At 34.2% G+C, this 10,825-nt stretch overlaps 3 protein-coding genes and 1 non-coding gene across 4 annotated transcripts in view; 3 read left to right on the plus strand and 1 right to left on the minus strand.

The window, feature by feature from the left end:
- The first annotated feature begins 368 nt into the window (after window positions 1–368).
- Window positions 369–3,775, plus strand: LOC101489220 (derlin-2.2). The gene is made up of 6 exons (XM_004486064.4): window positions 369–720; window positions 1,209–1,308; window positions 2,686–2,900; window positions 2,988–3,071; window positions 3,208–3,261; window positions 3,356–3,775. The coding sequence occupies exons 1-6, from the start codon at window positions 622–624 to the stop codon at window positions 3,530–3,532; spliced, it is 729 nt and encodes a 242-aa protein (XP_004486121.1). The 5' UTR covers window positions 369–621; the 3' UTR covers window positions 3,533–3,775.
- A 1,573-nt stretch (window positions 3,776–5,348) lies between these two features.
- TRNAW-CCA (transfer RNA tryptophan (anticodon CCA)) lies at window positions 5,349–5,420 on the plus strand. Its single transcript has one exon. It is a non-coding gene; the product is annotated as a tRNA-Trp (tRNA).
- Window positions 5,421–5,486: 66 nt separating this feature from the next.
- On the plus strand, window positions 5,487–7,043 carry LOC101489542 (pentatricopeptide repeat-containing protein At1g11630, mitochondrial). The gene has a single exon (XM_004486065.4). The coding sequence runs from the start codon at window positions 5,596–5,598 to the stop codon at window positions 6,778–6,780; it is 1,185 nt and encodes a 394-aa protein (XP_004486122.3). The 5' UTR covers window positions 5,487–5,595; the 3' UTR covers window positions 6,781–7,043.
- A 1,611-nt stretch (window positions 7,044–8,654) lies between these two features.
- Window positions 8,655–10,825, minus strand: part of LOC101489859 (cardiolipin synthase (CMP-forming)) — a 3,022-nt gene continuing 851 nt past the window's right edge. Inside the window, exons 2-9 of the mRNA XM_004486066.4 lie at window positions 10,717–10,824; window positions 10,567–10,633; window positions 10,376–10,450; window positions 10,234–10,285; window positions 9,796–9,881; window positions 9,623–9,697; window positions 9,040–9,134; window positions 8,655–8,949 (exon numbers count right to left, since the gene is read on the minus strand). Of these exons, the coding sequence (XP_004486123.1) occupies window positions 8,862–8,949; window positions 9,040–9,134; window positions 9,623–9,697; window positions 9,796–9,881; window positions 10,234–10,285; window positions 10,376–10,450; window positions 10,567–10,633; window positions 10,717–10,824 (646 nt within the window). The 3' untranslated portion in view covers window positions 8,655–8,861. The remainder of the gene's footprint in view (window positions 8,950–9,039; window positions 9,135–9,622; window positions 9,698–9,795; window positions 9,882–10,233; window positions 10,286–10,375; window positions 10,451–10,566; window positions 10,634–10,716; window position 10,825) is intronic.

A 10,825-nucleotide genomic window follows, 5' to 3' on the forward strand; every position in this document is an offset into this window, starting at 1 on the left:
AAATTCAGAAAAATTTGTATTTTCGAAATTTTCAAAATAACAAATTTTCATTTAGAAAATTTCAAACTAATACTTGTTTTTTAATTTAGAAATGTTGGATAATTTCGAATGGAAGAGAGAATTCTGTAAAATTTCGATAGAGTAATGAAAAAAATATATTTTCAAACATTGGATGAGGTAAGAGATTAAAGTGGTGGTGGACAGTAGAAATCTCCATGATTTTGTATCGAAAATTGAAAATCACGAACTGCGTGTGAGCTATTGGACTCTTTATATGGGCTTCAAAATGCAGTAAGAGCCCAAATCCTCGTGTTATCAATAACAAAAAGAAAAACAAGTTAAAAGAACGCGATTGGTTCGTTTATACCACGCGCTTTTTGATTCGTGGTGCCTCTGTCATTCGTCGTGTTCACATCTCCCCGAACCTCTCCTTCTTCTTCCTTCTCGTTCTCTTCTCCTGCTTCTGTCACATCACCCTCGAAATCTCACTTTTTTCGTTTTCACCTTTTTCATAATCACGATAGCTAAGCTTTCAATCCTTTCACATCCATTTCATATCATAATCTTCTTCTTCTTATTAAGTGTAATTAGGATCAGAGAGAGATTTAGCGAAAAACAACAATGGCTCAAGCGGTTGAAGAATGGTACAAACAGATGCCGGTTATTACACGATCTTATCTAACTGCTGCTGTTGTTACCACCATCGGATGCTCCCTCGATGTATAATATGATCCCCTTTTCCTTTTCAACTTTTATGCTTTTCCCATTTTGGGTTTTAGGGTTTCTATTTTTTTAATTGAGACGAGTCTAATTTGAGATTGTGTATTGTCAATTGTTATTGTTCTTTTGATTTATCGGTTTTCAGCTCGATTTACACTAATTTTTGAAATCAAAATCATTCACGTGGTTGTCTTTATTGCTGTCGTTAATTGTGTGTTCTAAGAAGAATTTGCATTTTTTTTGGGTGAATGGTTAATACAAAACCAAGAGAAGTGTTTGCATGAAGATGTAGTTTGTAAAATAAAAACTGAGAGCTTATTTGTTTATTTTATTTTACTTTATTTCATTTTGATTGCAATTTGATTTTCTATAGGCTTTAATTATCAACTTTTGCACCGTAAAGGGTTAATTTCTTTTTGTTTTGCTGATTTGGGAACTGTGAGTGGCTAATTTTTTGTTGATGGATGCTATTCTGTATGATTTTGCAGATAATTTCTCCGTATCATTTGTACTTGAACCCTAAACTGGTGGTGAAGCAATATCAGTTTTGGCGTTTGGTTACTAATTTCTTGTACTTCCGGAAGATGGGTAAAATATTCTTGCTGTTCACCTCTTTTTTCTTTAGGCGATTATTAGTTGTTAGTAAGGTAGTGTTCACAGTTTGAGCTTTGGTCCTCCTAATTAGAACTCTTTCAATGTCCCTTAGCTCATCAATTGAGCTTTCTATTCGGGACCAATGGTATTCATTGGGATTGACATGGCGGTTAGATATCAATTTCCGTTTTAATGTGGCTATATCTCTAATTAATTATGTTAACATGCTTGTGACTCTTATTTTCATTTTATAATTGTTATTATTTATATGGTCTTGTTGCTGATCCCTGTATGGAACTCATTTTACTCCTAGTTTACCAAGACCATATACTGATGCATCTCCCTCTCCCCCACTCTATTGCATTATGTGTGTGTTAAGTTGACTAGGTGCGTATTGGTTATTTGTAATTGGTTGATGGAGGTAAAATGGCCACTTTTTTAAGCATCATGAGTTCATTCCTTACAATGCGTAATAACATTTTGGGAGCAATCACATACTAATGAAATAAAAACTATGTTGATAACAACATAAAGTGAGGAGAGTCTATTGCTGCTATAGGGGAGATTAGTGTTATCAATCATGATTGTGGAAAGTAGCTGTTTGTTCAATTTACACTTTGCAACAGTGCTATAGCACCACTATAGCCTCTATTTGTCAACATTTTGTACTAAATGACGTATTGCAGAGCAATAGAGAATTTGTTTGAATTCTGCTATGCTAATTTGCTGTAGCTCTGCAATAGCTGCCTTTTAGCAATACTGGGTGAAATATGTACACACTTTTTTGGGTAAGGTATCAATCTGATTGCCTCCTAATATAAAACATGAGGCGAATGGCAGTGGGCATGAAAATTCCTATAAATAAACTACTTGATTACGAATTTTGAGCTTTCGTGCATCCTTGCTACTTATTTGATGCAACAAAACCGCTTTAGCATAGCATAGTATAATTCTTGCATCATATTTACTCATTAGCTTAGTTACCTAATTTGCTGAACCCTCTTTTGCATTACAAATTAGATAATGCTTTTCTGGTCATGGTGCATTTGCGGTGTTATACTATCCAAATTACCAAATGCAACCTATAAAGTAAGAGGAATAAATTTTGAGACCCACATTGATGGTTTGATGTTTATAAGTATTGAAGGCAATAATCTCTTGATTTAAATGGCTGTATACTGTATAAGATGCTTCCCTCCTCTCCACACACCCCTGTTTTTCTTTTGCCTTTTTCTATCTGTCGACTAAATAATCATGGCCTGCATCTATTTTCAATCGCGACTTATTTGTTTCATATCCATTGATTTTTTATTTGAAATTTGTAAATCATACATTTAACTTTGTTATGGTATTTTCTTATTGAACGGGCAGACTTGGACTTCTTGTTTCACATGTTTTTTCTTGCTCGGTACTGCAAGCTTCTAGAGGAGAACTCGTTCAGGGGAAGGACTGCTGACTTTTTTTACATGCTCTTGTTTGGCGCCACTGTGTTGACTGGAATCGTTCTTCTTGGGGGGATGATACCTTACTTATCAGAGTCATTTGCTAAGATTATATTCCTTAGCAACTCATTGACATTTATGATGGTGAGTCACATTTTGATTGTATTTTTATTGTTGATTTCTCATGTTTAAATCCATCACGATTTCAATCCCTTAATTTATCTTTTTCAGGTTTATGTATGGAGCAAACAGAATCCCTTTATTCACATGAGCTTCCTAGGTCTCTTTAATTTCACTGCTGCCTATCTTCCATGGGTGCGTAAGCGAAACAATTACCTGATAGAGTAACACTAAATTGGGTTAATTATGCTTTGTCCTGAAAAATTCTTTTTTCTTTTATTTAGTTCAAATTTATGTCAAGGAAATCTAATCTTAAATGTTAAACTTGTAGGTCCTCTTGGGGTTCTCTGTTCTTGTTGGTGCCAGTGCATGGGTAGATTTACTGGTATGTTTCCATTCAAACAATAAATACACCATGATATGGACATTTAATTTCTATCTGTACAAAAGCTAATGTGAATCTTGACAACATTTTCCAGGGAATGATTGCTGGCCATGCATACTATTTTCTTGAAGATGTCTATCCTCAGATGACCGGTCGTCGTCCCCTAAAAACACCATCGTTTATCAAAGCACTATTCGCAGACGACCCAGTTGTTGTGGCACGACCTGCCAATGTTAGATTTGCTGCTCCACAAGTCGATGAACTTCACTAAGATTGAACGGTCCATCCCTATATTGTGAGAGAACACACATCAATGCCGTCTATGCTGTAATATGTAAATGTCTATCTTTTCAAACCTTTTTTAGTGTGCAATTGTTAATTATTACAATTTTAGTTGCACCATGTCGAATATCCATAGTTTTACCAGAAATGATATAATTGATTTTCTGTTTTCTGATTATCATTTATCAGACACTCCATAATGTAGATATAATATTACCATTCCTTTTTTTTAGTTATTTTGTTTTTATTGCATAAAATATGCTATCCTGCACCTGTTTATGATAAAATAAAAGGACTCCACGGGAAGCATCTAATGTGGGCGTCTATTTGTTTCTCTAAATGAAAATGCATTTAAGATCTATTATATGCAATGTGGGTTTTCTACTCTTTGATTGAGAAGAACAAGAAGTGTATTATGTATATATTCAGAAAATTATAAGCCCAGGCAGATTTAACAGCACCAAAGTCAATAAACAACCACTCTATATCAACATGCAATCCTTATTTTACCAATCATCAATCTCAGCAATTCAAAGTGAAACTGAAGAAACAATAAATCACTATGTCAGTATATAATCCTTATTAACAATCATCTATCTCAGTAATTCAAAGTGAAACTGAATATTCAAAGATAAAGTTCCAAGAGTAAAAGTCAAAACACGATTAACCTCAGGCTGTCCTCTGCTGACAATGAAGTTGAGAGATGGAAATTTTTGTGAATGGTCCAATCGTATTCAGGTGCTCTGAGTTCAATTCTGATGAGTTGAATCTGCAAAATGGAAATTGGTATTCACTATTCAGGTAATGAAAGAAATTTACACTATGTTTGGTTAATAAAAGAAAGTGAAAGGAAATAATGTAAATGGCAAGAAAGTAAGAGGAAAGAAAGAGAATAGAAAATGAGATGATTATTTTAGTTGGTTGGTAAGATAGAAAGTGAATGGAAAAAAAGTAAAAAATTAAAATATGGACATCATTATCAACCAATCCATATGAGTAACTGAGTAATTATACTTAAAAGGAAACCATGTATGAACAAATTGTACATAGTTTGTGTACTTACGGTAGAATACTACCATTATTAATACTAGTAGGTTGTTGTGAGTAAAAAAGATTTTAAATAAGTACTCCATCCAATCTTAAATATGAATAAAAAGGCAAATGTATTTTGTAAGTTTCACTGTAGAGTTCAAATAAAAAAGTAACTTCCAACACTTGTTGATGATTAGACCAAAATACGAATACGTGTGCATCACTCCATCAATTAGAAGTTTTGAATTAATCTCAAATATAACATTCTTATACTAAGCTCTCTCGTCAAATGATCATCAATAAGCAACAACACGAGGTAACTAAAAATTGACCCACCCTATGTCATTTCTTGCATTCATTAATTTCATGGATTCATACGCCAGCATCATGTGATCTTACCAAATAGTTTTGGCAATTGAAAAAAGGGACGTATCCCAAGTTTTTCAGGAAGACCAATGGCCATTTTATTATTTTGGTTAAAGAATGTTGCATTTACTCAACATTATTTTTGCTCTCTAGGATTAAAGCCAGTAAAAAAATATGTTCAAATAAATGATTTATTCCATCCATTATCTACTGTTCCACTAATTTTAAACTATTTAATAAGTTTTAGAAAAAAAATGAATGTAGCCAACCTACCATTTTACGTATAATAAAGTTTAAAGAACAAATTTTTTCTTTCAATTTATAATTTCCCAATCGAAAAATAATTTTTTTACTAAATATAGTTTTACGTTAGTCTATATATGACTCCATCACACAATTAGACATATGGATCTGTGGCGCAATGGTAGCGCGTCTGACTCCAGATCAGAAGGTTGCGTGTTCGATTCACGTCAGGTTCATTGTTTTTGTTTTACCACTTATACAATTAAACTAAAACGCAGCGTTTTATAGGTCGTCATGTTCGTATTTTCATTTCACACAACACACTCACTTCTTTTCTCTAAAAACCTCTTTCTTTTTCATTTTCTTCCACTGAAAAACCCTAGCGAATCACCACCACCTTCAACTTCACCAATGGCGTATCGTCTTCGCCACGCGATCCGTCACTACTCAACAATCCTCTCTCCAAACTCCTCAACACCACTAACTTCAAAGCAAAAATCAAGAGCCGCACTCCGTCTCCTCAAATCCGAAACCAATCCAGAAACCATCGTCGAAATCTGTCGCGCCGCCTCACTCTCACCTGAATCACACCTCGACCGCCTCGCTTTTTCACGCGCCGTCAACAAACTCACCGCAGCTAAAAACTTCGACGCCGTCCGTCAATTCCTCGACGAACTTCTCCAAACCCGACCCGACCTTCAAAACGAACGTTTCATTTCTCACGCTATCGTTCTCTTCGGTCAAGCCAACATGCTTCATCAAGCTATGAACACTTTTAATCACATGCGTGAAAATCTCAACATTGTTCCATCTGTTAAATCGCTGAACGCGTTGATTTTCGCTTCGCTCGTCGCAAAGAATCACAAAGAGGTAACGCGAATTTACCTTGAATTCCCTAAAATTCATTCGATTCAACCTGATGTTGAAACTTATAATTTGGTCATTAAGTCTTTTGCTGAATCTGGTTCAGCTAGTTCTGTGTTCTCTATTTTAGATGAGATGGATAGGAATTCTGTTAAACCTAATGTTACTACTTTTAATAATTCGATTGGTGGGTTTTATAATGAGGAGAAATTTGAGGAAGTTGGAAAGTTGACGAATTTGATGGAAAAAAGGTATGGGTTGTATCCTAATCTTAGTACTTATAATGTTAGGATTCAAAGTTTGTGTAAGTTGAAGAGGTCTTCTGAGGCTAAGGCTTTGTTTCAAGGGATGATTTCGAGAGGGAGGAAGCCGAATTCCGTTAGTTATTATCATTTGATTGGTGGATTTTGTAGGGAAGGAAACCTTGATGAGGCTAAGAGATTGTTTAGTGATATGAAGTTAAGAGGTTTTAAGGTTGATGGTGGCTGTTATTTTACCCTGGTTCACTTTTTGTGTGAAAGTGGGCAGTTTGAGTCTGCTTTGGAGATTGCTAAGGAGAGTATTGGGAAGGGTTGGGTTCCGAATTTTACCACGATGAAAAAGCTTGTGAATGGGCTTGTTAGTGTTTCAAAGGTTGATGATGCTAAAGAGCTTATTAAGGTAATCAAGGAGAAGTTTGCTGAAAATAGTGACAAGTGGAGTGAAATTGAAGAAGGGTTGGCTAAGGAATGAAGAGTGTTGTCTGGTTGTGTTATTTTTTGGTCAATTGGTGGCTTTTCTCAGGAACATGAGCTTAAAAATGGCTTTCTTTTGTTTTGCCATTTCCTCTGGCGCCTTGGCGTTTTGCTAAATCCATTGTTAGTTGGTGATGCGACAAGTTAGTTTTGTATGTTTGCCATAACATTATTTGTTTGGGTAATAAAATGTACTGGAAATGGTTCCGATGATAGAATTCTTAATTATTCTAATTTGATTGACCTCTTTCGATTGCATTATCTCAATTTTTTTTTTCTGGTTTAGAGGAAAATGATAACCTGCATGGGAGTTCTCGCAGACCTGTATATTACTATAACTCAGTTTTTTGTTTCTTGTTCTGCCGTTCTTCCTTCATAGTTTGATGAAAATGATAATTGTTATTGAACATGCCTTGTCATTTTTGCTCTTTTTTTTTATTTCCACTTTTAAATGATTCCTTATTGTCTTTCAAATCCAGCAATTGACTCATTTGCTGTTCCATTCTATTGAAATTATGCTTATAATTCTTTGAATAATTTAGACAATATCTTCATTGCATGCTGTTGTAAGCTCATGATCACAAATCACAATGTCTCTTGGTCGAGGTTATAGGTTTGTGTTCACGAATTCATATTGTATGTCTGCATTATAATGCAACTGTAAACATTCTCATAGTAAATAGTAACTAGTATATAGATGTGTTAAATGTTAACTAACAACTTCAACTCTTCTCTTGGCATGTTCAGAAAACTAATATAAACCGAGTCAAATAGGGAAACTCTTGTCTTTTCCAAAATTTCACTTGCTCTAACCTATTTAAAATAGTTTCCGAATTTGAATTGGCTTTGTAAACTAGTTCAACAAATTTATATTTGCAACAAGAAAAATCAATTATCATATAAGTGGTTATGAGCTTAGTCAAAGGGAATGTTTGTTAGGCTTCTAAGAGCTTATTTAGAACACATGGAAGAACATTCGTACCTGATTAAAATCACATGCGCCACTAGGCTGACAAATTATATATTACGAATCTATGATCTATCGTGATTTGTATATCCTTTTTCTGTACATAGAGACATGAAAAAAATGTTACAAGAAATATCATAACAGATTCTCATGTTAAGATGTACCAATTTTCGAAATGTTTGTGGTCTTATCTGCAATCAGGTAGTATGGGCAACATAAAATTAAAAGCTTGATTATTACAGAATATTAGCTAAGGCTTATTTGGCTGATTATATGGCTTCAACCTTGAAAAAATTTCTCTCGTTTATCCAACATTTGAATGCTAATATAGCACCAATACCGTTTGGGTTTATGTCCTACAAAATAATAGAACGTAATTAATTGACGATCTAAAAAATCTTTACATTAACTGTATATAAATTAAATTATGTGAGAGAGTGTAGTTATAAAGAGGTTGAGAGTGTAGTTATAAAGAGATTGCGGTTCAATTTCCATCCTAAAAAAAATACTAATTACAAACATTAGTCGTCGTAAAAAATATATAGAAATTAAACAAGAGAATTTTTAAGAAAATAAAGATTAAACTATTGACGGATTTTTTTAATATATTTTTGTAAGGGCTTATTTGGAAAATTTATTCAGTTTGCGTGAGAGACCAGGTCCAAAAGCCCATTTGTCAAATGAGATGTAAAATGTTGCAAACCCACTCAAAGGGAGAAGTAAATCAGCTATACGCAATTTGAAAATGTTTCTAATGTCATTTGACATGACTATAAATTATTTTAAGCTAATTTTGATAAGCTATTCATAATAATTATGAATACAATTTATATCTTTTAAACCATATTTTCCTATTTGTATTAGTCGTGTAGACATTTTACTATTAAATTTGGAACATCCTTAGATGCATCAAAAGTAAAATAAAACTATTAATTTGACTGAACAAGTCTACAAATGTAACCCTTTCTTCTATCTTTTTTCTGGTACTGCAACTATTTTTTTAATGTGTAATTAAATAAGCTGGTAATTATTCATTTATTTGCCTGCTGACGCACTCTGCTCAAATCAGCACTTCAGCAAGTTTCTTGTTACTTGAATCAACTAAACATCAACTAGGCCGACTTTAATACAACTGGAGATCTCATATATTGTACACCATATGCCGCGCTAGATGCCACTGTTGTTGAAGCCACTAACCAGCTGCACCAGAAAATGGGGAAATTATCAGTGTAAGGGCAACCATATTTCTAGCCAAATTCAACTCAGAAAAACAAAATCTGCCAAATTTACCTTAGATAAGTAATGTATGATTGAGTTTCTGGGGTTCCAAAATCGGGTTGAAGAAGAGCTGCAGCAACTAACACTAACTGGAACACTGTATTTACCTGTCCAAATTGGTACTCCTCATAAAGTGGGATAAACAGAAAGGAAATCTAGTACCTGTTTGTACATTGTATACTATTTTTCTATTCTACCCACATGCTTCTTTTTAATTTATGAGAAGAAAGTGTTTTTGTGTGTGTTGCTGGAGGGGTAAGAAGTTTAAGGATGGTAATTGAATAATCTGAGGCCTCGCATGTCTACACCCCAGTCATGTCCCCAAGGCCCAAACTCTTAAAAAGATGGGATACTTGTATTCATGATGGAAAGGTAAAGATTCACAAATGCAGAAGGAAAATGAAGGTAGAAAACTAGATAACTACGCTATAACATTTATAAGAGAATGCATGCACATTTCAGTCATGTTCCTAAAATTTTCTCAACAATAGAAACACGAGAGGGAGGTGATACAACTGCTATCAGAAAGCTACTCCAACCTAAATGTCCAGGGCCCTTCTCTTAAGAATAATTTCGAACACCTATAATGCCTTACCTTGCTTATAAAGAGTGGCTCAACCTTTTGTCGACATGTCCCATCAAGGTTAAAAAATTCAAACCAGCTTTTCCACTGAGATAACCACACAGAATCAAGGTTACATCTTCATCTCTATAATTTCTGAAGCAGAAAGAAAAACACAAATCGAGAAACATGTTCTTATTTCATACCTTCCAACCCAAGCTACTAGCTCTTTGAAATACTGCACCGCCGACAAGGAAGGCATCGCGGAACACAACAAGCCCAACAAGTCCAGCTTCAAAGTGACAAACCAACATGTTTAGATTTGCACTACATAGTTGGAATACAAAGAAATATCTGCGTTGTGGGATTTAAATGCTATACAATGAAACCATTATATGAATACAAATACTAACTACACCGATCCCTTTCTGCTACATGACTCATTAAGTCCAAAACTACGAAAAAATAGGCAAATGTACACTGGATTCCCATTGCCGAATAATTGAATATATTTACCAAAGAGAAAACATACAGCACAACTTGGTTTTCAATCACACATTACAGAGAATACTTTCTATTCATTTAAACAAACCATAAAAAAACACAAATAAAGCTAGCATCTACCAGAGTGAAGCACTACTTACGATGCAGTAGATCTTTATGAACCATTGCAACAGCAACACAACCAATAAGAACCTAAATCATGGGTTCAAAACAGACCATCAAACACAATTTCTAGCTAATATTAAACTGTTCATAGAAGACCAAACAATAATTCATTCATACCTTATCAGCAAGGGGATCAAGGTAGGAACCAACTACAGAATCAACCTTCATCTTCCTAGCCACATAACCATCCAGCTACAATTACATAAACAAATAAAATTTGAAAAAGTTTAGCATATCATTTCACCATACTGTGCATCATAAGGTTAAAATATCTCAAAATAAATATATAAAAAATTGTTTTTTTATACCCAATCACTCCCTCCAGAGATAGCCAACCCCACCATTGCCGAAGTATACATATCATTCACAATCATCCTGTCCAAAAAATTCAATCACATTAAAAAATCAAAAAAATACATTTAAAAAATTATTCCAATCAAAATTTGCAAAGTAGCTACCATCCAAGAAAAGGACCCGAAATCAATCGAGTAAAAGAAATGAGATTTGGCGCATTGAGGAAAGTGTGGAGAAGTGTGTGGTGGGGTGAATGGTTAGAATTGGAATTGG

The sequence above is a fragment of the Cicer arietinum genome, chromosome 1, assembly GCF_000331145.2.
Source record: "Cicer arietinum cultivar CDC Frontier isolate Library 1 chromosome 1, Cicar.CDCFrontier_v2.0, whole genome shotgun sequence".
NCBI lineage: Eukaryota > Viridiplantae > Streptophyta > Magnoliopsida > Fabales > Fabaceae > Cicer > Cicer arietinum.

What these genes read in the sequence shown, in the direction of transcription:
- LOC101489220 (XM_004486064.4), top strand. Translation starts at nt 622, where the DNA reads ATGGCTCAAGCGGTTGAAGAATGGTACAAACAGATGCCGGTTATTACA. An exon ending in CCATCGGATGCTCCCTCGAT is followed by an intron (nt 721 to 1,208) that starts GTATAATATGAT and finishes ATGATTTTGCAG; the next exon opens with ATAATTTCTCCGTATCATTT. An exon ending in GTGCATGGGTAGATTTACTG is followed by an intron (nt 3,262 to 3,355) that starts GTATGTTTCCAT and finishes AACATTTTCCAG; the next exon opens with GGAATGATTGCTGGCCATGC.
- LOC101489542 (XM_004486065.4), top strand. Translation starts at nt 5,596, where the DNA reads ATGGCGTATCGTCTTCGCCACGCGATCCGTCACTACTCAACAATCCTC.